Source organism: Carassius carassius, chromosome 49 (genome assembly GCF_963082965.1).
Source record: "Carassius carassius chromosome 49, fCarCar2.1, whole genome shotgun sequence".
Classification (NCBI taxonomy): Eukaryota; Metazoa; Chordata; class Actinopteri; order Cypriniformes; family Cyprinidae; genus Carassius; species Carassius carassius.
In genome coordinates, this window is record NC_081803.1 from 12,122,151 (window position 1) to 12,148,270 (window position 26,120).

The following is a 26,120-nucleotide window of genomic DNA, read 5'->3' on the forward strand; positions in this document are numbered from 1 at the left end:
CTGTTATCGACACATATTAACACACACACACACACACGCACCTGCAGACCCCAGACACTGCTGTGTGACCATCAAACGCACGTGGATTCACTTTCACCCTGAACAACATACATTGTTTACACACACATATGCAACAAGGAAGCAATGTGTGGATTACACAACTACTTATTCAAGAAAAACACTATTATACAAGATTTTAGAAAGAGCATCCTGAAATGCATGCAGAACATTTATGCATGCACAACTGCATGCAGGTGCCTCCTACAGTATATGAAACTGTAATAAAACAGATTTGCATGGTACAGACATGATGCAGGTGGTTCTTACCAGCTGATGAAGCCGTACACTCCTTTTCTGAGTCCGACAGGACAGAATAAATATCATAAACTTTCTACAAATGGAAAAGGATACAGCAGCACATCCGAAGCAGACAAGCACATGTGGGAGAAAGTGAAAGACAAATGAGAAGGGAGCAGAGGTACGACTTAAGGGAAGAGAAAGAGAAGTGCGACACAGCAGGAAAGGGGAGAGTGAAATAGACAGAGAGAGAGAGACAGAGAGAGAGAGAGAGGCACCTCAGTGTGAGTTCTTGCTGTTTCAAAGAAGGGTGGTCGGAGCTGTAGGGTACCAGAGTTCAAAGCACTGAGAGAAAGCACTGAGAGAATAAGAGTGTTATTCTGCTACAGCCAGCCAAGTCTTACACAACACCAACCAGGGGCAACAAGTTCCTTCTGCCTATCTCTCCCTCCCTCGCTCTCATTCACCAGCTCGCTCACTGTCTTGTTTCCTCACTTACAGATTCCCTATTCTTTCCATTTCATCTGTTTCTGTTTCACTTGTGTGGTTACTCTTTCCCTTGAATTTCTCTTCATCACTCACTATGAAAACACAACTGAAATCCATTTAATCTCGCTTCAATTTCCATACAGAGCAAATTGCTTATTGCGATAGTTTACCCATAAATGAATATTCTGTCATCATTTATTCAGCCTCATTTCATTCAAACCCAAATGACTCTTCTGTGGAAGAAGAAAAAAAAAGAAGATATTTTGAAGAACACTGAGAACCAAACAACACTGGAGCCCACTGATATTTCTCTAAATCATATTCTGCAGAGGAAAGTCATACAGTTATAGAAGGACATTGAGTGAGTGATGACAGCTTTTTCATTTTGCTTCTTAGATTTGTCTCCTTTGAGTTTAAGAGGAGAAAAAAAAGTCCCAAACTAGATTCTTCCTAGAACAATCACAATCCACCTTCATTTTATAGCTTTACGTTCTCGCTGCATGTCAGCAATTGTGCAAATTCCTGTCGATTTTTTTGCTCTTAAGGAATATAAGGAGAAACATCCATTAAGTGGCTATGAAAGAGGATGATCTGAACTGTAAAATGTTCCTTTGGGTCCCTCCATCTCCTGTTGGTGAAAAGGGCAGGCTGTTTTGCTGTGGAACTTGTGGGTTGAGATTATTATGGAGACATTGAAGGTTTTCTGGAAGAGAGATCTGCATCACTGTAATTCCAGGAAAGCAAAACAGTAAATCTCGTTCCCCGCTTTATATGACAAATATTTTGTCAGTGTAGAACTTTCAATGCCATTATGAAAGCATACTGGATTGCTTGTATAGCTAGCATGAATGTAAGAGATTAAGTTTAGCATGTGAATTAAGATTTTGATGAGGAATGGGTTTAGATGTAAGGTCACAGCTGGGTTAAGGTGTTTAATCACTACTGAATTTGCATTTAAAGGGATAGTCTGCCCAAAAATGACAATTCTGTCATCATTTACTCATCCTTGTGTTGTTCCAAACCTGCATGACTTTCTTCTGAGGAACACAAAATATATTATGAAACACATTTAGTGTTTTTTGTCTGTACAATGTAGGTCACTGGGGTCCAGTGTTGTTTTGGAACCTATAACGACTTTCATTATATAGACAAAACAGGTCAAAATATGCTATTTCAGATTAAAGAAAGTTATACAGGTCTGGAAAGACATGAGGATCTATAAATGATGATAGATTTTTTTTTTCTTGAACTATCTTTAAGCATTTGATTTAATAGGGGTTTTATATGTGATTTATTTTCCAGTTGCACATAGAAACTGTTTATATAAGTCTGATATAAAATCTGCAGAATCATCGTTCATAAATCACTGGTGTCAGGTTTAGCAATAATGAGAGCTTGTTGTTGTGAAGAGATGGATTTGTCAAGGCATGTTTTTGTGTTGAGCTAGAGAAAGTATTATGCAACCACGTTCACAAAAACTACAATAAATCTTTAAAATAACAGCATCATAAATTAGGGTTTTAATGCAATCAAATCAGTGCACAAAGTGATCCAAGATCATAACCAAGCTCATCATCGTTTCAAAAACCTGACAATATTGGAGTCTAAAAATAGAAAGTTTTTTTTTTATTATTGTTACATAAAAGCAGGCTCAGCTTTACCTTCTGATGTGCTGCATGAAGAGAGACGGCAGCAGGATGAGGAGGAAACAAGGCCATAAATTGTCCCCATGTACACAATTAAATAAACTGTTGATCTGCTAATATACAAAAGCAGCAAAGCAAATTAAACTGACATCTAGAGTCTTTAGGTCGGAGCTGTGGCTTACCAGTAAGTAACAACACATTAAGCCAAGGAGGAAGACACTGGTTTGAGTCCAACCCCTCTATCTCATATCAATAAACAAAAACAAAAAAGGGCAAGAAACTGCATTGTAAAAGAAGAAGTGAAGTGAAGTGAAGTGACATTCAGCCAAGTATGGTGACCCATACTCAGAATTTGTGCTCTGCATTTAACCCATCCGAAATGCACACACACAGAGCAGTGAACACACACACACACACACACACTGTGAGCACACACCCGGAGCAGTGGGCAGCCATTTATGCTGCGGCGCCCGGGGAGCAGTTGGGGGTTCGATGCCTTGCTCAAGGGCATCTAAGTCGTGGTATTGAAGGTGGAGAGAGAACTGTACATGCACTCCCCCCACCCACAATTCCTGCCGGCCCGGGACTCGAACCCACAACCTTTCGATTGGGAGTCCGACTCTCTAACCATTAGGCCACGACTTCCCCTTAGAGTCTACATTGTAAAAATATAATTGTAAAAATATCTTGTCTGGACATCTACAAATGTCCTTCATGTGGTAAAACCTATACTGTACATTAACTAAATTAGGTTACCAGTAAGTCATTTCAAAAGTCTGATCAGGTAGAAAAAGGTTCTTAAAGGAGCAGATCACCCAGAAATTAAAATTTGCATGAAAATTTACTCAGGCCTTTCAACATGTAGATGAGTTTATAATTTTTAATCAGAATAGATTTGGAGAAATATAGCATTACATCACTTGCTCAATGAAGGATTTCCTGCAGTGAATGGGTGCCGTCAGAATAGGAGTCCAAACAGTACATAAAAGTATCACTATAATTCACAAGTAATCCACATGACTCCAGTCTTATAAACAAAAAAATTATCAATAATAACACTTCCTCCAATATAAAAGTCAATTTCCTGTTGTTCTCCCACATCAGAATACACCGTTATAATTTTTTAGAACTGTTTTGGAATGTTTTCCCTTGCAAAGATAAATTATTCACTGGAAAAAGCAAAATTGTGGATAGAGGACTCATCACGGTTTGAGGTTAAAACACCTTATGGATTTGTTTCTTACAAACAAACAGCTTTTCACAAGACTTTAATTGATGTACTGGAGTTGTGTGGATTACATTTGGATTATTGTGATGTTTTTATCAGCTGTCTGGACTCATTCTGGTGGCACTCATTTACTACAGAGGATCCGTTGGTGAGCAAGTGAGGTAATGCTACATTTCTCTTTCGTTGAAGAAATAAACTCACCTATATCGTGGATGGCATATAGGTGAGTAAATTTCCAGCTAATTTTTGGGTGAACAACACTTTTTAGGCAACAATGACACAATATCACTCGAGATACAATTTCATTAACTATCTATTTACCTCTCGTGTTAAAAATGAGCTGTGAACAAATGGGAACTTGCTGAGGGGAGTGGAGCATCCGTTGGCTTATTTTGATGCAGTCATTTGCGTCAGTGTTGGGAAAGCCAAAGTCAGACTCCTGGTCCGGGAATGTCAGACTTAGTCATATTAGAATAATTCCTACGTCAGTCTTACGAGTCTGAGCAGTTCGCCTGATTAAACGCTCCCACACATGCTGAGAGACGACTCCAATTACTCCACATGAAAGATCTGTTTTTCCATGTAAACTTGCCAGTTAAAGCACAATTAAAGCTGCACATTATCAGCCCCTGAGCAAAAAGTAGTCAGTCAGTAAGAAGATAGAAGGCTGAAAGAAGCAAGTTTCTGTATTATCTCATATATACAATATTTACAAATATGTCATGTGCGTCACACTATAGAACCATTAAAGTGGCCTTCTTGAACGGTATGTACTCTTGAAGCACATGTAGAGCACACACTCTATCACATTCAGCTGTGTGGGAGGAAACCATGCAGAGGCCCCTGGTTCTAAGTGTTTAACTACTGGTATTACATACCCGCGACTGTTTCGTAAGAACAGCCTTACTCACCCTTTTCAAGCCTCTTCTGCAGAACTGAAACAAAATCTATTAAAATAATCTCAGGGGGTTTTAATAAACCCAGACTAACTTGGCAAAGACTCCAACTTGCCGTTAAATGTCAGTCTTGATTTGTAAGAGCCGCTGCGAGTGCTTTTATTGGATTAAGATGAGGCTTTAGATGTAAATGTCACTGTTAATTGAGATTCTTAAATCTTTTTGAGGCAGAAAGAATCAAGTTTTTTTCTGTCATGCATTTAGATTTAATATTGAGAATTCTTCCTATTTCTTGATCAACTTCCTCAATATGAAGTGTCTCTAGCATCCATTTGTTTCCACTGTTTATCATGTACATTTACATGCACGCATATATGCACATGTATAGGGGATATATATATATATATATATATATATATATATATATATATATATATATATATATATACACACACACTATGAATCAAAAGTGACTTTCAAATTAAGGTTTTCATCAAAAAGTCCTGAAAAAAAAAATTAGTATAAGATATTAGAGTGATTTCTGAAGGATAATGTGACTGGAGTGATGACTGTTGAAAAATTCAGTTTTGCCATCATAGAAATATATTACATTTTAAAACATTAAAATTGAAAAGTAATTTAAAATTTTAATAATATTTTACAATATCACTGTTATATTACTTTATATTTGACTGAGTAAATGAAGCTTTGTGAGCATAAAACACTTAACATTAAAAAAAATTTATATAGAGAAATACAGTGCTTGCCAAGACTCAGCATGGTCAGTAAGAGTGTTGATAAATGTGAATCTGCTGGATACAGTGTTCTTTTAGTATCACTGAGATACTTTTATTTCAGTTGTTTTCCATTTTCGTTTTGGTTAAAATTTGAGATGAGAAATGTTAAAATGAGAAATGTTGCCTTGGCAAATTTTTAACTTGTTTTTATTATCAGTTAACATTTATTTTATTTCAAGTAACAATGTTTTTTATGGTTTTATTTTTAGTTTCAAATGTAACTATAATAACCCTAGAATGCAGTAATATAATGTATTTATATCTGAAAATTGTCTTTGCAGAAGAACAAGCATTAGGTTTCTGCACATTTCTGTTCTAGTAAGGTTAATGAGTACATTAGAAGAAAGCCTGCAGGGCTGACCTGTATTTCCAGAGCTCTGATTATGATGGTCCCACAGTCCCACTGTTCTTCAAGGAAACTTCAAATCTGTCCCATTTTCAGTCGTCTCATTATAGACAATCATACACCTGTGGGACAGATAATCACAATGTATAAAATGTCTTTAGACCCACACAGAGGACGACAGAGAGGGGGAAGAGAGCGATACAGAGTCTGCATTTACCTTCTTGTCTGGTTTCTCTCTTCTCTGAGCCTGATCATTCTGGTGGCTGCAAATTATGTAAATTATGACATTCTTTCATTCTTGGTTGAATTATCCCTTTAAGATCTGTGACAAGCTCAATCAAAGGATGAGTATTTGTGCACTTTACGATACCTTAATGAGATCTCACGTACACTAAATAGGCCAGTGGCATGTCAGTCTATATAAAGACTTTCATTCCAGTTACCAACCACACAAAAAACCCTGAGGCCCACTGCAAATGCACCAAAAATAACCTTAAGGACAGCAGAGTTTTGACAACAGGCATACAAAAGTTTTTTACATTACCATCACTGTTGAAGGTACTCTACGTTGCAGTGAAAACAGCATGTGCGTGTGCACGTTTTATCTTTATCTATGCAATCTTTTCACCTCTTTCTTTTGTTTGTCAAAATGTTCAGTACTTGTTCTCGCTTCTCTAGTTTCACTTTGCAGCAACACAATGATATCAAGAAAAAAAAAATTTGATCTAACAACCTACAAATTCTCAGATTTTGAAATGCACAGTTAACTTAATGTAATGCAGGGTTGCCAACTCTCACGCATCTGGCGTGACACTCACACTTGGAATTCAGCGTGAGATTGATGCTGAAAGCGTGAGTATCACGCCAGATGCGTGAGAGTTGGCAACCCTGGTAATGTAACCTACATTTGTAATTGTATTCATTTTTATGTCTTTTACGATTACCGATTTCACATAATCATTTGCTGAGGATGAATAACCTTCACTGCTGGTGTCGAAGCAGCATATGAACAGCAGCCTGGATAAACAAACAAACAAACAAACAAACAAACAAACAAAAGAGATCCAGCAGGTAAGGCAATCTTGAATGTCAGAATCAAGAACAGAGCACACCTGCTCTCCCAGGGGTACACTAAGGGTATAAAACCATGAGAGGACAGGCCTGAAAAACACAGTGTCTGGTTTCAAAGCTTCTTTACACGGTCTTAAATTAGGCTTGGTCTCTGGGGTTCAAAATAGTAAAGAATTAAAAGTGCACAGATAAGAGTTTGGGCCCTAATCATAAGAATAGATAGGCTGCTGTTAACACATACACCTGTTTATAAATGACATGTAAAGCCATGTCCTAACGATGCTCAAAATGCTATCTAAAAAGGTAGCTAGATTCAGAGACCTCACACTTACGGTTTCAAATGTCATGGGCATAATAAGGCAAAAAGAAAAAGAAGCGCCTATTGAAATGATGGCGGGCAATTTCCTTCCTTCATATTTCACAATGGAGGTGTGAAAGGAAGGTGAACACGTTAATATATTAATTCATAAGGATAAAATACACATAGAAACCTGATTCGATTTTTGCTGAAATTTCTCGGGTTTTCGATGCGGCTGCTGCTTTAAAGACGTGACGTCATCACTCGGCGTCGGCTTGGAGGAAGCGGCTCGTGTAGTTTGTGGGAAAGTTCAGGTCTCTAAATCATTTTGATTGCTGGTGAGTCTGTTTACAAATGTTCAGGAGCACATTTATGCTCAATTGTCTCGCCAGCACTTGTTAGTATACTTAATAAATGCTCGTTTGAGCGAACACATTTTTATTAGATTTAATCCAGCCAGCTGCACTGACAAGTATTACTGCAATTAACCATAGTAAAAGTGTAGAAGCAATGTGTTTTTTTTGGCATATTGATAACCTTGTGTATTACCACAGTTTTACTACAAATATACATCGTTTATAAACTAGTTTATTAGTTATTGTTACTAATATAGGACATAATATACATCAGATTCCCTCCACACGGTACTTTCATAATCTTTTAATCATTTTGTTAAATTTTATATGCTATTTTTCCTTTTCCAATTACACAGCCAGACTAATATGATTTAAAAAAGTGCTTGCCACAGTTTCTCGTGGTTAAAACACTATAGTAACAGTTTTTGTTACTAATATAAACATAGTAAATGAATATGTGATACAAATCTTTCGGTCATTCGGTTTCACTTTATATGCCAGTAGTAGATAGTGCCGGTTTTATTATAGTAACATTGAACATTGAACTTTGTACTATGTTTGTGTGTGTGTAAAGATAGGGAACTCTTGTGTTTCATCAGATACAGGATGGATTCTCAGTATGGGCCTGTTACTCTGGGTATACTGGCAGGTGTAGGCTGTGGGCTCTGGCTCGGATGGCACTTCAGTGGGTGTTTTGGCAGATCGTCCCACAGCATGATGGCAGCTTTAGGAAAGAGTGAAGCCAGCGTGATGGGTGAGAGCGGGGAGTTCAAAATGATCCTGGTGGTCCGAACCGATCTAAAGATGGGCAAAGGTAAAGTGGCGGCCCAGTGCTCCCACGCTGCTGTGTCTGCTTATAAGCAGGTCCAGCGCAGAAACCCAGAGCTCCTGAAACAGTGGGAGTACTGTGGTCAGCCCAAAGTGGTGGTCAAGGCTCCAGACGAGGACTGTCTGCTGGAGCTGCTGTCCCATGCCAAAGAAGTCGGACTGCCGGTCAGTTTAATCCAAGATGCTGGAAGAACCCAAATTGCACCAGGGTCTCGGACGGTTCTTGGCGTGGGACCAGGACCTGCTGATCTTGTTGATAAAGTGACTGGACACCTAAAATTGTATTAAGATGGGACTTAACTGGGGCAGTTTGACCAATAATTATCATTTTTATACAACCAGGAAGAGTGAAGTTGAATTAAAATGGTTTAAAAGACACAGATTTATAGGTTTAACCATTTATTTTAAGTAAACAGTTCACCCATTCCATCATTGAACATGAATACATTTTTTTTGTCAGTCTTATGTACAGAAAATTAGTTATTTGGGAATCTCAATTCGATCATATTTCAATAACCCCCCTCATACCCAATGGAATAAATGACTTTTGTTTGGTAAAACTTTGACTTTGGTGCAAAACCCACCTCCTGTTCCCTTTTTAATCACACCACAATGCTTGTATAATAAATTCTGTGAACATATAGATCTAAAACACCGGATTTATGTCAAACTGGCTTCTTAAGTCAGGCTTGAGTATTAACATTTTTATTTACACGAGTGATTAAGCCATAAATTCCAACCTTAAAGCTTTGTTTATGTTATGAATATCAGAAAGAAACCATCCAGTGAGTATGAAGGGGGAGACATTACAAAGATTGTTGGGAAAAGAATACATGGCGCAATCTGTGTTTAAACAGATTTGTCTCGACAAACAAGAAACCTTTATTTATATTGTAATCTGGGGGAAAAATCTCATTCTCTTTGTGCACATCAGATCACTACAATATATGTATGATTTGTCAACTCAGTTAATACTGAGTACAAGACACACAGGGAGTTTAATCGTTCTTAATCCAAATTACTATTTGTGATGTTTTTTTTTCTTATTTTAATTTTTTTTCTCTTACAAATAAAGGGTAAACTGGGTTTAGGAACAACTGGCAGGATAAACTGTCTTTCTAGTCTCACTTCGGTGCCGTAGGGTGACAACAACAACTAACATACACACTGCAGCACAGAAGGGTAAGGTTAGTAAAACACAGGTGTGGAGAGCTGCATACATATTTGGATATATTTTAATCAGTATCCCTCCTCAAATGGATAAACCCACACAAAGAGCACAGGTTACTGCACAACAGAAGTTTGTTTTTCATACAGAAAACAAAACATGGAGAACCTGCATAGGTCAGGGAAAAGGTTTGAAGTTAACATATTAATACATCTTTATGGATTTAAAATAACCTTTTTTTATATATTTCGAGAGCTACACACCCCCATTGAATTACCGGTATTGAGTAGTGTTTGTGGAGACGGTAGTGGTATGTTTTTTCTCGATTTTCTTTTCTTTCCAGGAATATACAATATTAAATGTTGACAGACTGGACAAGCTGTTCACACACATCAAAATTATACATTAGTTGTTTTTCTCTGACTGCAGAGTGCAAATCTGATTTATTTTGTAATTTTAATAACGCTGACTTGGTTCTTCCACAAGCCTCTTCATTGCAGACACTATTCCCCTTTTATTGACAGGAAATAAAATCTAGTAAGTATTTGGAATGTGAATTTTTTTTTTTTTTGATGAAATCTTTGACAATATAGAAATAAAGTCCTTCATGATGGTATAAAGAAAACACAAACAAAAAGCAATCATTTAAAAAAAAAAAAAGGTACAGTAAAATAATATTTTTAGCTCAAATCCCCCGTTGTGAGCACAAAGTGGTAAAGTCGGACTGGTGGAGGATGGAGGGAGAGAGATCCATGGGGATGCTGGACTGAACCAAGTGGCAGCAGGAAGAGGGGAGGTCCTTACATGCCATAACCAAAACCAGGTTGGGCCTGAGGAGCCTGTGGGTAGCCAGGAGCTGCTGCGTACCCGTAGCCATAAGCCTGCTGCGGGGGTACAGGCACACTGGGACCTGCTGTCAGCATGAGCTGAGGCGTGCCTGAGTAATGAGAGATTATGTTTGATTAGTATTAAAAAAATATAATAATAATACTATTCAAATTTCATCGCAATACACTTTCATCACTTTACCATAAACAATGGGTTGAGTCTCTGTCGCCTGCTCCTCCTCTTTCCTCAAGGACTCTGAGGTCTCTAGCTTGTCCACCTAAATACATGAGGGAAAACAAGTTTTCAGTCTGTGTATATATCATAATTATGTTAAGTACTAGGAATCTATCTTAAAATATTCAGGTTTATTGTCAATTAAATTTAAGTCAAAAATAATATAAATACATAAGTAAAAAGTTGATTTCACCAATTCCATTCAAAAAGTGAAACTTGTATATTATATTCATTCATTACACACAGACTGATATATTTCACATGTTTAATTTCTTTTCATTTTGATGTTTATAACTGACAACTAAGGAAAATCTCAAATTCAGTATCTCAGAAAATTAGAATATTGTGAAAAGGTTCAATATTGAAGACACCTGGTGCCACACTCTAATCAGCTAATTAACTCAAAACACCTGTAAAGCCTTTCAATGGTCTCTCAGTCTAGTTCTGTAGGCTACACAATCATGGGGAAGACTACTGACTTGACAGTTGTCGAAGAGAAGACCATTGAAAACCTGTACAAGGAGGGCAAGACACAAAAGGTCACTGCAAAAGAGGCTGGCTGTTCACAGAGCTCTGTGTCCAAGCACATTAATAGAGAGGCGAAGGGAAGGAAAAGATGTGGTAGAAAAAAAGTATACAAGCAATAGGGATAACCGCACCCTGGAAAGGATTGTGAAACAAAACCCATTCAAAAATGTGGGGGAGATTCACAAAGAGTGGACTGCAGCTGGAGTCAGTGCTTCAAGAACCACTACACACAGATGTATGTAAGACATGGGTTTCAGCTGTCGCATTCCTTGTGTCAAGCCACTCTTGAACAACAGTGTCAGAAGCGTCTCGCTTCAAAAAGGACTGGACTGTCGCTGAGTGGTCCAAAGTTATGTTCTCTGATGAAAGTAAATTTTGCATTTCCTTTGGATATCAGGGTCACAGAGTCTGGAAGAAGAGAGGAGAGGCACACAATCCACGTTGCTTGAGGTCCAGTGTAAAGTTTCCACAGTCAGTGATGGTCTTGGGTGCCATGTCATCTGCTGGTGTTTGTCCACTGTGTTTTGAGGTCAAAGGTCAACACAGCCGTATACCAGGAACTTTTAGAGCACTTCATGCTTCCTGCTGCTGACCAACTTTATGGAGATGCAGATTTCATTTTCCAGCAGGACTTGGCACCTGCACACAGTGCCAAAGCTACCAGTACCTGGTTTAAGGACCATGGTATCCCTGTTCTTAGTTGGCCAGCAAACTCACCTGACTTTAACCCCATAGAATATCTATGGGGTATTTGGAAGAGGAAGATGTGATATGCCAGACTCAACAATGCAGAAGCGCTTAAGGCCACTGTCAGAGCAACCTGGGCTCTCATAACACCTGAGCAGTGCCACAGACTGATCGACTCCATGCCACGCCGCATTGCTGCAGTAATTCAGACAAAAGGAGCCCCAACTAAGTATTGAGTGCTGTACATGCTCATACTTTTCAGTTGGCCAAGATTTCTAAAAATCCTTTCTTTGTATTGGTCTTACGTAATATTCAGATTTTCTGATACACTGAATTTGGGATTTTCCTTAGTTGTCAGTTATAATCATCAAAATTAAAAGGAATAAACATTTGAAATATATCAGTCTGTGTGTAATGAATGAATATAATATACAAGTTTCACTTTTTGAATGGAATTAGTGAAATAAATCAACTTTTTGATGATATTCTAATTATATGACCAGCACCTGTATATAATTATACTAATTCCTATAATAAATATGGATGCTAATATAAAAATGTTATTTAACTTTTCAAATCAATAAACATATATTAATATATTTATATTTAAAATAAATACTTTTAATTCATGTTTAAAATTTGAAATGTATTATAATGAAATGTATTAATTCATGTTATTATATTATTGTCTTGATTTTACATATACTAATTTTACCAAATGTAAATGTTCATCACTTCAAATGGACAAATATTTAAAATGATTTAAAACTTTATCATTACTAGTTTTAAATTAGTATTCTGTTATTTAATGTATTATAAAAATGATTTACATAACAATTAAACAATTTATATATAACTTAAATCACATTTCAAAGTGAGAAATAAAAATTTTCAAATTGTTTAATTGATGTTTAAAATGTTAGCCAATTTGTTTCATGTTTATTTTCTATTTCATATTTTTTATTTTCAAGTTAATAAAGTGAATACATCAATTATCAATATTTTATACTAATAATTATAATTATTTTATGATACAAATATAGTTTACTGTGTGTCAATGTTAATAAATTATTTAATTTGAGCTTAAAACGTTAGTAAAAGGTCATCGTTTTGAATTAATTCACAATAACTAATGCTCTTTTTATTTTTAAGTTGCATTCCTAGTCCTCCATACATTTGTACCTTATTTTAGAGTAGCAGCCCGTCCTTACCTTGCTGAGGTACTCCCTCATCACCTGAATGAAGTAAGGCATGGCAAAGTCCATGATGTTGTGCCTCCACGCCGTCTCCAGCACCACATCAGGCCGGAGCAGGTCGTAGCAGCTGAAGAGGCAGGCAGCAAAACACTCCTTTTTATCTTCCCGAAGGAACCACTGCAGCAGCTCCTCGGCCAGCTCTATGTCCTTCGACTCTGATGCATACAGCATAGCATCCTGGGTAGAAGAATATGCATTGCTGTCATGAATCAGATACTCTACATTTCATTTTAAAAAAGCACAACAAGATAACTGTGTCGTCTACCTCACCTTGTAAAGTTTGTCTTTCTTGCACAGCTCCACGCTCTGCTTCCATCGGTTGTTGCCTTTGAAGAGGTAAGCAGCAATTCTCCTGAACTCAATCAGCTCGTGTTTCTCCAGACGCTGGGCCAGTGAGATGTTGTCAAAGTTATCGTATGCATCTATAGATGTCCTGAGTGCCTGCGGACGGGACAGTTGAACGGATGAGTTGGCAGACAGAAGCTACTGTAAAAAGCTACTATGTTTGTAGTTTTTCTGAAAAATACTTTACAGTGTTGTTTGTACCTGATAGTCTTCCTCTGAGATGAAAAGGTTGTTGAGTGCTTCATTGACAGACTTGTTGTTATGGTTTTGTACTGACCGCAGGTAAGGCTTGATGAGTGGAAGCTGTTTAACCTGAAGAAACAAACAAGTCATTTTAGTTGATTTTAAACCAGCATGAAGTTCAAAGGCTCAACACACAGACAAGGCAGCCCTGTGCTTGCTTTCTCTACCTTGCTGAAGAAGTTGACAGCACGTGAGTGATCCAGTCTTGGGGAAAGAACTATGAGCAGGTCATTCATTAACAAGGGCTTGAAGTCCAGATAAAACTGGATTGCTTTGTAGTACAGTTCCACGTTAGCCACCTAAACAAGACAAGAAACACGATGACTGGTGTTGTTATATTACTTATATACCATTTTATTATTTATTAATATTTTTAATTAATTTGTATTTTTATACGATCAGTATTCATTTTTTGTTACGTACTTGGTCATTTTTCAGCTTAAATTTATTTTATTTCATTTACTGTTGTTTTGTTTTCCAGTTTAAATATTTACTTTTTCATTTTTAAATGTCTATATTGATAATTAATGTCTTAATTCTATTTTGTATATTTATACTAATAATTAATTATAATTATATTGATCATTACTATATTTAATAGTTATAATTTTATTGCCACAGTTCTACAATTAGAATTAAAAATAATTATATAATTGACAATATGTAAATGTTAACGAGTCACTTTCAAATGGGCAAATACATAGATATTTAGAAATTGTATAGATCATGTTTCGATTTTCTTTTTTACTTTATTTCTGTTAGCAAATGCTGATTGTTTTAGTTTTAGGAAACAATAGCAACACTGTAAAACATTATTGGAGTTTAAACTCAAAAGAAGTTCATTGGAAGTATATTTATCTACACTGGAAAAGCAGTTGAGCTTTACCTTGGTGATGATGTCCTTGAACTGTCCCTCTTTCCAGGCATCTGTGGGATGGCTCATCATGGTGATGATGGCGTTGTCGAATTCTTCATACTTGTCATAGAGGAAAACAAGCTCTCCCCACAGGTGAGCCTGCTCTGCGGCCCTCAGGACCTGAAAGAGAAAGAACAGACAGACTTCGTAACATCTGTGCATTGCAGATGATGATACTAAGATCGTCCCTTAGGAGAATATCAGATTACATGTTGAATTAAATTATAGCTGTAGGGGGATGATGGCAGAAGAAATCAATGAACTGCTGTTTAAACAAAACTGAGCAAAGGAGAATAAAAAAAAAAAAAGAGGAGTGTTAACAAACCACCATCTGAAATAACAATCATCTTTAGTAGTGCTGTGTACCTTTGGGATATTGACTCTGGACCAGAACAGTTCCAGGTGTTCCCTCATCTTCTGTGGTTTAAATTTAGAGTAGAGGATGGCCAGCTCTGTGAACATGCCCATGTGAGCACGTTCCAACCCCAAGGCTGCCTCCAGCATGGTGATCAGCTCCTCAAAGTAGGCACGGTCCTATAGAGAGCATTTTATAACATTATAATTCAATTCCATTTTAATCTGTTGGTTGCAGATTATTCTTGGAGGATCACAACTTGCCTGGTAATAGTTGATGAGCTCTTCTAGTTCATCTGCATGAACTACGATGTGAAGGCCACACATCTGAGCCAATCTGAACTCCTTCCCATCCACACAAGCAAAGCACACCTCCTTCCATGTGCGAGTGCTGTTAGCCTTGCGGGCACCATCGACCGCAGCTTGATACTCGCCCAAGTGGACCAGTGTAGAAGCCAAGCGGCCGAAGTTGGAGACATTATTGTACAGAAGTTTGGCCGCCTCGTACATCTTCTCGTCATAGCAGCGATCTCCAACCTGTGTTCAACAATAAAGCAGTGTTATATAATATGTTTGTTCTACTTGTATAGTAAATTACTCTTTAATAAACTGTGTTGGTACGGTTATGTGAAACTAAAACTATTATTTTTTTAAAATTATTATTTAAAAATAAAGCTGAAATAAAATAAAATAAAGTAAAAAAAAAATTAAATCCCCGCCTCGAACGCATTGGCAAAGCAGAAAAACTTATTGACCGTTGCCAATATTAAAAAAATTCCAAATATCGGCCCGATATATCGGTCGACCACTAATATATATACATAAATGCATACACCGAGTAATGAAAATGACAAAAGCACAAACAATTACAAAGGATTTCATAAAAAGTAATTGTGCATTACCTGCTGGATGTGTGCATTATTTGGTCCATTTATAAACTCCTCCAGTTCAGCAAGACGATTGGTTTTGGCCAGTGCGAAGATCAGCTCGGTCTCCACGTATGACTCTCTTGCCTTCTTTCTGGCCATCTGCAGAAACTTCACCAGGTCCTCCCAGTTACCTGAGACAGGAATACAGAATCAGAGCAAATATTTCATTAAGTGCAATAATGTATCATCTAGTACTAGAAAAGAAGAGGACATACCATTCTGGGAAGAAACCTGAACCACTTCCATGTAAGCCGAGGGGTCATCAGCCTTAATGTAGGAGTCAATGGACTCTTTGACGAGACCCTTTTGCAGCTGAGCCTTAGCCAGCTGACTCCACACTGCAGGTTCATTACAGCGCTCTGCAAACTCATACGCCCGGTCCAGATTACTGATGTGCTCAATCAGAACCTGAGGAAGACAGGAAATACCAGCTCTTTCATTGTCTGCTATTCAATAAATCACTTCAGGAAGCCTACATTTGAAAGTGAAGGCTACTGAAAGTGTGGCTGAACTATATACCTGCACTGCAGAGGTGTTGACATCAAACTTCCTGAAGATAGCAAAGGCCTCCTCGAACAGCTCGCTGCTGATGGCGATGTTGGCGATGTCTGGGGCGTCATAATTGTCCAGGCGGTTGATGTATTCCATGACGCGGGTGCGGTCTGCTTTGATAGCTGTAAGGATGAGCAAGTTCTGCAGGTTTCTAGGAACAGGATGAAAATTAGATTTAGATTAAACTCAATAAAAGTGCATTAAAAGACTGTTTGGGCCAGAAATTTTATGTCCGTAAAAGTCAGAAAACAGGAAAAAAATGGCCTGTTCCAAATGTTCATAGGTTGGAATATTTTTGGGCGTATGCACCTGTGTTCACTAAACACTGAGTTGTCCAGGACGATCTTTTCCAGGAGCTCAATGAGTTCATTGGGCAGGTCAGCAGTCATGAAGGCTTTCACTGTGACTGACACCTCCTCTGGGTCCTGAGTCTCTGACAGGGCAGTCTGCACCACCTAAAGACACAACAAACAACGTGATATTCAAAAAACATATAGGAAAACCAATAGAGAATCAGAGATTGTAATACATATATTATTTATAGTTTGAGTTTAAAATGTTTACAATATTTATTTTAAAATGTAATTTATTTATTTTAAGTGGTCTTCATTGTCACATGTCCCTTCAGAAACCATTCTAATATTATGATTTCGTGCTCAAGAAACAGTTATTATTATTATCAATGTTGGAAACAGTTGTGCTGCTTAATATTTTTGTAGAATCCATGATACATTTTTTTCAGGATGCTGGATGTTAAAAAACAAATAATTTATTTGAAATAGTAAAGACATTTATAATTTTACAAAAGATTTGTCTTTTGATGAACAAATGCATCATTGTTGAATAATTGTACTTATTTCTTAAAAAAAGAAAATAAATCCTTTTCTGACTACAAACTATAAAAAATGGTCTGTTACAAAGCCTAGTGGAGCCTATCTAGGGAAAATGTTAAGGAACACAGGAATGCTTTCCAATGTAAAGGTAGAATAATTAAGATATTAATTATTATATTTATCAGATTATGAATCCCAGAATGTACTGCAACACACTCATCTCAGATTCTTGAATGGTAAATAAAAATGCAATGCATACATCTATTCAATAACATTTATTTTAAAAAGACTATTTCAACCCATATTAATGTGACATTTATTAAAAACAACAATCATGCCCTTTCAATTCCTGTATGATCCATGTTTATATATCGTGAGAGATGAATGTAACACCCATTTATGTGTGTACCTGGTCAATAAGGGGCCTTCGGTAAGGGTTGGTTTCCAATAGCACACTGGCCCAGAGCTCAGAGTCTCTGCGATGCACCAGGTAACGGGACAAACTCTTGAACAGCGAGTTCTCATTGCATACCTGAGGTGGAAAAAAAATAAAAAGATACATTTTTTATGCTTTATTGTACTGAACTTGGTACTAAAAAGCTTAAAGCTTATTTATGGACAAGCATACGAACGTTGATGAGCTCCTGGTCGCACTGTCCTCTCTCATAGGCAACACAGGCCAGGTGAGGATCTCTTTTCTCGCAGTATTTCCCCACGACACGGCTGTCGTAATACGGGTTTTCCCGCAGGAAGCGTTCTGGGTGGTTGTTGCTGTCGATGTAGATCTTGGCCAATGCATTGTGGGTAGCTGGCTCCTCACAGCCTTCATGGATACGAGACTCCAGCCATGGCAACAACAGCTTCAGTCTGCAGAAGAAAGAAATGTAAAACTCAACCTATATAAATATGTTTAGTTACAAAAAAATGTCACCCCTCTCACAAAATGACTATATACACCATATTGCTGTTGTTCAACTATCAGAACAGCTACTGCCGTTTGTGTTCTTTGTTTACTTGTGCAATCAAAGTTTCATCTGGAAACTCTCATGGTGTACACAAACAAATTATTTAACATCAGCTAAAATAAACAGAAGTGTCCGGTAATAGTTTTGAACCCAAGATAGCATAACATCACCATCTCAAGTTTTTTGTTTTGGTAACTTTTTGTTTGATATCGACGTTTAGATGCAAAGTTTATACCTGTTTCTCTTCTCCACTTCTGCCACCAGCTCATCGGTGGAAAACTGGCCCCGCACAACCAGGATCAGGTTTTTGATGACGTCCTCGGAGCAGTCAACATCCAGGAGCCCTCCAATTACCACAGGCAGACGGCTTGGGTTCACCTATACATACAAATGATCACGTACTGCTCGACTACAGAGGCTTTGTGAGCAGTAAGTATTACTCACCTTTTGCACGTAGATTTCAATGTACTTCTGCAGGTTGTTTCGGTACAGGTAGAGTACAAGATCATGGACGAAGTCGAAGCGATCGCACACAATAATGAGAGGCAGCTGATCGGTGAGTTTAGCTTCCTGACAGTCAAACGACGGAGAAATGAGAAGATAACGTCAGATGCCGGACACAAAGAAAGCGTGTTCAGTAATATAGTCAAAATAAAAATGTAATAATTATAATAATAATAAAATAACAAATTGAGAAGGTTATAAACAGGATTCGAAGATAACGTAGTTATCGTAATGTAGTTAAAAACAAAATATGTTTTTTGGAAGAATTAGATGGTTAGTGGTTAAAAGAAGGTCTATAACTGAAAACAAGGCTTGAATCATGTCAAACTTTGAGGTGGCAGTACTGCTCTCCCTGCTGGCTAAATCATTGAATATTCTTTTGCCACCGCGCAGATTACAACACATATAGGATTAATGAACTGGGATTGTACAATTCATGCCACAATTGATGTCCACAACCTTCAACACATTAAGCGTGTCTACAGATATTTATAGAGGCTGAACATTTGCAGTGAAGCTTTAAACAACACTACTACATTTGAGCTAAGTCACAAATCATTCCACAAAACTGGACTTTCCGGATCCACCCTCTGAAGCTGACAGAGTTCAACTGTGAAGTCAACTTTATAAGGTCTGACTCCGTTGGAACCGATTCTGAAAGAGACCCAAGGCTTCCATTTATGTAGAACATGGTCACAAGTCAACCACAGCCAAACACACATAAACACAGTACCACAAAACCACAAACTCAATCTCAGCCCTATCACTCGCTACCATTTCAAGTTCAGGCCAAGAGAGGGTTGTTCCCAGCAGTCAATGCTTTTTGAACCTCCCCGTATGTGTGTTGCACACACCAATCCCAGTATTAATCCTACAGCTGACCACCTGGAGAAAAGAAGGGATGGCAAAATAAAAGGGAATAAAGTAGTCTTGTAGTACTTGGGTTTAATTTACCTGATTCAAGTCCTGAGCATCCCATAAGTACAGGGTAAAGCACAGGAGATAACGACAGCCACCATCAGGATAAAAGAGTGAGATGAACTCCCTCAAACTAGAAAACTACCGGCACATGGCTGTCTGATCTAAATAGGGATTATTTTTTAATCAAAAGAGAATACAACCTATATTGGATTTCCCCTCAAAATTTCCAAGATATTAAATGTTCCTTTTTATTGTACAGTATGTTTATTCAATGTCACTGACACTAAAACAATGTACTGGATCAACCTAAATCAGGCTCTTTCAATAGCATTTGTAACGATGTTGATTACCACATAAAATAATTTCAACTCATCCTTTTTTATCTTATTTTAATATTTGATTTAACTTTTTTTTGTTTTATTATTATTATTATATTTTTCCAGCAGCAGTAAAAAAACTCCCAATTGAGGTTTTAGAAGCAGAGATCTGAAGCTGGTATTTTTGTCGAAGCACTTTATTGAATTATTCAGTAAAAACTGTTTTTTATTTTAGCTGGAGAGTTTTAGCTCTTTTGACTTAGAAATACTTTTCAAAGTAGATGAATTTCTGGTTATGCATTTCTGACGTAATTACTGTAGCAATTTTGTCATCAAACAAATTTGGAATATTAAATTAACAACACACACAAGGTTCGAAAGTGATTTTATGTATGGATACAATTAAGCCTTTATACATTTTAGCATGAGACTACTTTGATGGAATCGCTTATTAACCCTGTCTGTATAATTAATAAATAAATAACAACAAAAGATTAAAATATTTTAAATAAAACAAGTAAAGATGAGTTCAAATTATTTCATGCACCAATCTTAAACTTAATTTGTGACCATTATAAAGGTTCAAATCTTGTGGCTTGTTTTTTTAAATGATGCATATTTAATATTTATTTTAAATATTTACTGTTACCACAATTTGTGCTGAATTTTTAACTTTTTTTTTTTGGTGGTAACTGATTTTGATAATTGTCTCAAATGGTGTTAATAGAGATAACAGAACTTGCATTAAACGCAGAACATTCCTTTATCATAAAGTGACAAAGATCAAACAGACATATCCCTTATAAAAAAAAAAAAAAAATTTTTTTTATATATACACATATATATACACATACATACATATATACATACATATATATATACACATGCATACATACATACATACATACATACATACACACACACACACACACACACACATATACATATATATATATATATATATATGTATGTATCTGTTACGATTTTGTACGCTTGCATCTGAAAATGCAAAAGGCTCATATGTAAATGATAAAAGACAGATCCGTAAAAAAGAACAAAACAGGAAATGTAATGAGGAAAAAAAAGATGGAAAGTTTTAACAGATGAGAAACTAGAGAATATAATGTGCTTTTTGCGGTCAGCTATGGATCATTTCGAGGGGTTTCACTGACAGAGTCTTGGCAGTACCTTGAGAAAGTTCTTGACACGTTCAGGGTCATAGCAGTTGCTTTCTCGACAGATCCGCTCCACCTCTTTGATTTGGCCCGTCTTGCATGCGGCCTGGATGTATTTGAAATGCACCTCTGTGTCCTGGCTGAAGTTCACAATCGAACCAAGAAAGTAGAACAGACCTGCATCCAGCACAGAACAATAAATGACGCTCGACCATTACTGGACAGACATCTGATTGCAGTTACGGTTTGATCTAGACATTTTGTATAGGCAGATTTTGTGATAATTTAATGGGATTTTTTGTCGAAGTCAAATGGTTTGGGATGACATGAGGGTGAGTGCATGATGACAGGGTGAACAAACCCAATTCAGGCTGCTACATTTGCATGAACATTGTGTTCCATAAAAATTTAGCTTCTTGTCAAAAGCACTTTTGCGGTCATGTGAAAAGCCCGAGGGATTGTGGGTGGCTGCAGGCCCTGTGCACTGCCTGCTCTGATTGCCAAACCTTTTGTCCTCCTTAGCCCAGAACGGAAGGGTACATGCTGCTCCACACAGAGAACAGAGCCATTACATGGCCAAGATACCAGTCACATTGTGTCTGCACTATGCAAGGCAACCAGCAGAGTGACTATGAGTGTTTTCGTACAAGTTCAAATACACTCAAGAGTGATTTTCTAGCAATGTCTGCCAACAGAATTGTTAGGCCTGCCAGATATATCAGATGGAACATGACCAATGTATACTCTAGGTGGGATTCATATACAGGGAAAATGTTGTGTTAATCTAGTACTTTTTATTAAGTACTATTATTTTTGAATGTACTTTATGAACTTTCAGATGTTTGTGATTATTGGATAAGGTTAAGCTAACCAATTTGTTGATCAGTTCGTTAAATCTGTTAAAACAGACTCAAAAGAACAAGACACGTTCTTGCATTCAAAATTAGCAAGATGAAACTTCAAAATGAGTTTTAAAAATATTGGATTTGTTTTTAATCTGCCATGCCGTTTTTAACAACTTCTGCTGGTGACCTCAAAAAATAAATGGCACAATGGGCAAAGACATCCTTCTGCATGTTCATGGAAATTTACATACATTTTCAGAAAGCATATTATCTTTTCAAACAGTCTAGCACTTAAAGATAGACTGCTGAAAATACAAAGAAAAAAAATGTAAAAGAAAAAGAAAACACATTTCTTAAAGTCTAATAAAGCTTTTTCTTGTCTAAAATATAACGTTTTCATATTCCCTGATATTTCTAGGTTGTCCATGACCATGAAGTGCCCATGTCAAAGTGGTTGTATTTTCCAGTGACACCAGTTTAGTAAATCATGAGGAATCTAGTTCTTACCCTCAAAACTCTTGAAAGACTCGAAAAGCTCAGTGAGGGACTGGGTAGACAGCTGCTCGTGATACTTGGAGGCCACCTGGACACAGATCTGAAGGTTCTGCCTGATGTTAGCAGACAGCATGGCTCTCAGACACTCCAGAGAGTCCTCCACTGACAGGGAGCCAAAGTAGTTCACCAGCCACTACAGACATTAACAAAGTGAAAAAGAAGGCCAGACTTCAATTCAGTATAATAAATCAAGAACTATTTGGGTACCTCTGGATTGAGCAGGTGTGTGTGTACGACAGCTCGTTTGATGTCGTACAGGTCGGTATAGTGCTCTAAAGCTCTCTGTAGAAGCCCTGCCTTCTCACACAGCTGGGCAATGTGGGCACGATCGTAGTTAGTGAACATCTGATTTCCTAGAATGGCATCTGCAACCTGCAAGAGACCGTATTGCTTGAAAAGAGTCTAACATAATGACAGTAAGTGTTTCCAGATACGTTTCGGTGTGTACCTGTGGTGCATGCATCAGGTTCATCTCCAGCAGACGGGTCTGGAGTGGACCTTCTGATGGGCGGTTGTTTTTCAGCGCATCCAAAAGGAAGGACGTGCACTGCTGGACCAGGTTATACTCCATAAACACATCAACGATCTGAGAGAAAAACACATTTTTTCAGTGAACGTCTTTCTGAGCTCATTAAATGATTCTTAACAAACGGCCTCTGGGTCACATGGTTTCTTTCCAAATCATTTAAAACTTTGCTCCTTTTATTCCTTTCTTCTCAATCTCCCACTCCCCTTTTATCTCCTCCTGACCTGTGTGATGTCAGCCAGCGGTTCCTCATCCTGAACGAGCATCTGAGCAAACTGCAGACCCTGATCCGGACTGATCCGCATCACGTTCCTCAGGAGGAAGATCCAGTCTGGAGTGTAGCCCACCTATAAACACCAAATGAAGTATGAGTGTGTCTTTTTCAAACCTGCTTTATTGGTGTCCATATGTCTATTATACCTTTTTAACCTCAAAATTGACTGATCAGTCATCATACCTTCTTGGCATAGAGGACAATCTTGGGGAACTGGCCGGTTTCTGCAAAACACTGAATGACTTTGTTGGGTACGTTGGCCCTCAGGTAGACACTAAGAGCAAGAGTGGGGTCCACAGCCTTCACCAAGTCGCCCAACTCCTCTGAGCATTCAAGCTGAAGAGAAACAACAGAAATACACAATTAAGGTTGAATACAGTTTAAGAATGGTGTGTGAATTCAAAGACATTTGGTTCTTAAAAGCCGGTTCTTTTTGAGAAAATGATTCACAAAAAACGTGTCAGCATTCCAATCCTCAAGTGTCACATGGTCCTTCAGAAATCATTCTGTTATACTGATTTGGTGCTGAAATAACTTTTTATCATCATCAAAAAGATAAAAGCAGTTGTGTTGGAGAACTGGAAACAGGATTATTTAATGAATAGAAAGTTCAAAAGCATTTATTTCAAAAAAATAATTTGTAACATGAAAGTTTTCTTTTTTGTTTTATTTGTTTTTTACAGTACCGTATTTTCTGGACTATAAGTTGCACTTTTTTTCATAGTTTGGCTGGTCCTGCGACTTATAGTCAGGTGCGACTTATTTATCAAAATTAATTTGACATGAACCAAGAGAAATGAACCAAGAGAAAACATTACCGTCTACAGCCGCGAGAGGGCGCTCTATACTGCTCAGTGCTCCTGTAGCCTACACTGAAAACATAGAATGCCCTCTCGCGGCTGTAGACGGTAATGTTTTCTCTTGGTTCTTGGTTCTAAATAAATGCGACTTATAGTCCAGTGCGACTTATATATGTTTTTTTCCCTCGTCATGACGTATTTTTGGACTGATGCGACTTATACTCAGGTGCGACTTATAGTCCGAAAAATACGGTAATTTCTGGTCATTTTAATGCACCTTGCTGAATAAAATATATATATTTTTTAAATAATAACACTGACCCCAAATGTTTTGAATGGTTATGAAGGAGGGTCCAATTGTAAGGATGAAATGAATACAAGGAAAACTTTATTTGGCATAGTGCGCTTTGTGTGTATTTTTTCATTCAGAGTATTTCTGGACTGAGCATAGCATCATGGTCCTCAACTCTCTAAATAAACAATGGTTGTGAAACAACAAATCATGTCAGTTCAATCAATAAACCAAGTCGAGAGATGTCACTTGTTGAGACTATGAGAAAGAACATTATAATAAATGCATATTGTAAAAAACATACGGGAATGAAATCCAAGACTTCCCTCTGTGCTTTAGAAAAAAAAAAAAAAAAAAAAAAAAACACCCTCGGCCCCACATAACAAACACATGACATCACATCTAAAGCAAACATCTTAGATTACAGACACACATATTCATACACAAACACAGTCGTTCTCACACTCAGTCTTTCACACAGACCCGTTCTTTGTCTCAAAAATGGAGGCATTCTTTTTTGTTTGTGAGAAAAGAAAAAAAAACACATATGAAGAGCACACCCTGTTACCTGAGCCTCTCGCTCAAACACACACACACGCGTACAGAGGAAGAGGCTATTGTGGGTGTGTGTGTGTGGAGATAACCATCTCCCCTGCGACCTCCCTCCACATACCTTGTCCTCCTTCAGCCATTTCTCCAGAAGTTGTTTGCGGCCCTGCTGAAGGACGGGTCTGCACAGCTCCAGAGACTCAAACTTGTTGAGCTGGCCTTGGTCCAGCAGGATCCCAAAATACTGCAGCAGTGGGGATGTCTGGCCGGGCTGGGCCGGGACGCCCTGGAACCGGCGGATGGTGTCAGGAGTGCGCAGGATACCCTGAGATAAACAAGAAGGGAAGATAACTGGAAGTGAAGATAAGTATTATATAATTATAATAAAAAGTAACTAATTATTTCAATTAATTATAATAAATGATTCTATTTAATAAAATTTCTAATATTTTATATAATTATATAATATTATTAAACACCATCTTACAAGTATATTCAGCCCTACTCACCTTTGGAGCATTAGCGGCAACTTTAGCTGCCTCGGAGTAGTTTCCTGCGGCAAAGAGGTTGTTAAACTTGCGGGCAAACAGCTCCTCGGCTCCTGCCAGATTATTTCGGACAGCCATCCGTAAAGCCAGGTCTGGATTCTGCAGCACATTGGTGATGTACTGGATGATGTTCTCCTCCTCAACACACACTGACAACACCTACGAAACAAAAGTGATAAAATTGTGATTTATGTTTGCGATTAGTAATATACCTTCAGACTGACGTACAGGAAGGTCAAAGAAGGGGAGACATTTAAATCTTTCAGAGCACATTTCTATTACATACGGAGAAAAAGAGAGGAGAATGCATACAAGTCTAACACATGTTAGCTTTTTGAATTAAACATATTGAGAAATGTCCTCACTCTCCATTGTAAACAATGGCGTCAGGTGACGTGCGAGCATGTGCCCACACATATGTTATTATGTGGCAGGAAGTTTGTGCAACAGACATTCGTGAACTTGCCCAAATCAGAGATTTTCTGTTCAACGAATATGTACTCTGCCCGGCTTTTTGCTTTATGCAATCTGTGATCCATTCACACACGCTCTCTCCGAGGAGGCGCCATGATCTGAAAACACTGACATAAACACAGACGTTACTGTTACAACCTCTGTGCGACAATAAGTCTTTTTTGCCGTTGTTTTAAAAGAGAAACATTGCTGCAATTTGGAATTACTAGTAGGAATTTCCCAGTTATAATATTTGAGAGTGGGTTTATGT

General features: G+C 37.6%; 2 protein-coding genes across 2 annotated transcripts in view; one reads left to right on the forward strand and one right to left on the reverse strand.

Annotated features, from left to right (window-relative positions):
- The first annotated feature begins 7,993 nt into the window (after positions 1-7,993).
- LOC132132197 (peptidyl-tRNA hydrolase 2, mitochondrial-like) lies at positions 7,994-8,630 on the forward strand. The gene has a single exon (XM_059544511.1). It carries the CDS (start codon positions 8,031-8,033, stop codon positions 8,538-8,540), a length of 510 nt encoding a protein of 169 aa, XP_059400494.1. The 5' UTR covers positions 7,994-8,030; the 3' UTR covers positions 8,541-8,630.
- Positions 8,631-8,634: 4 nt separating this feature from the next.
- The window catches only part of LOC132132199 (clathrin heavy chain 1-like), a 40,855-nt gene continuing 23,369 nt past the window's right edge, over positions 8,635-26,120 (reverse strand). Inside the window, exons 7-31 of the mRNA XM_059544512.1 lie at positions 25,358-25,555; positions 24,973-25,173; positions 23,391-23,543; positions 23,158-23,280; positions 22,856-22,993; positions 22,615-22,779; positions 22,360-22,540; positions 21,021-21,184; positions 18,535-18,660; positions 18,326-18,468; positions 17,758-17,992; positions 17,535-17,657; positions 16,602-16,747; positions 16,260-16,443; positions 15,956-16,148; positions 15,714-15,871; positions 15,076-15,348; positions 14,824-14,991; positions 14,428-14,577; positions 13,709-13,840; positions 13,500-13,610; positions 13,224-13,394; positions 12,909-13,130; positions 10,450-10,525; positions 8,635-10,357 (exon numbers count right to left, since the gene is read on the reverse strand). Of these exons, the coding sequence (XP_059400495.1) occupies positions 10,221-10,357; positions 10,450-10,525; positions 12,909-13,130; positions 13,224-13,394; positions 13,500-13,610; positions 13,709-13,840; positions 14,428-14,577; positions 14,824-14,991; positions 15,076-15,348; positions 15,714-15,871; positions 15,956-16,148; positions 16,260-16,443; positions 16,602-16,747; positions 17,535-17,657; positions 17,758-17,992; positions 18,326-18,468; positions 18,535-18,660; positions 21,021-21,184; positions 22,360-22,540; positions 22,615-22,779; positions 22,856-22,993; positions 23,158-23,280; positions 23,391-23,543; positions 24,973-25,173; positions 25,358-25,555 (4,071 nt within the window). The 3' untranslated portion in view covers positions 8,635-10,220. The remainder of the gene's footprint in view (positions 10,358-10,449; positions 10,526-12,908; positions 13,131-13,223; positions 13,395-13,499; positions 13,611-13,708; positions 13,841-14,427; positions 14,578-14,823; positions 14,992-15,075; positions 15,349-15,713; positions 15,872-15,955; positions 16,149-16,259; positions 16,444-16,601; positions 16,748-17,534; positions 17,658-17,757; positions 17,993-18,325; positions 18,469-18,534; positions 18,661-21,020; positions 21,185-22,359; positions 22,541-22,614; positions 22,780-22,855; positions 22,994-23,157; positions 23,281-23,390; positions 23,544-24,972; positions 25,174-25,357; positions 25,556-26,120) is intronic.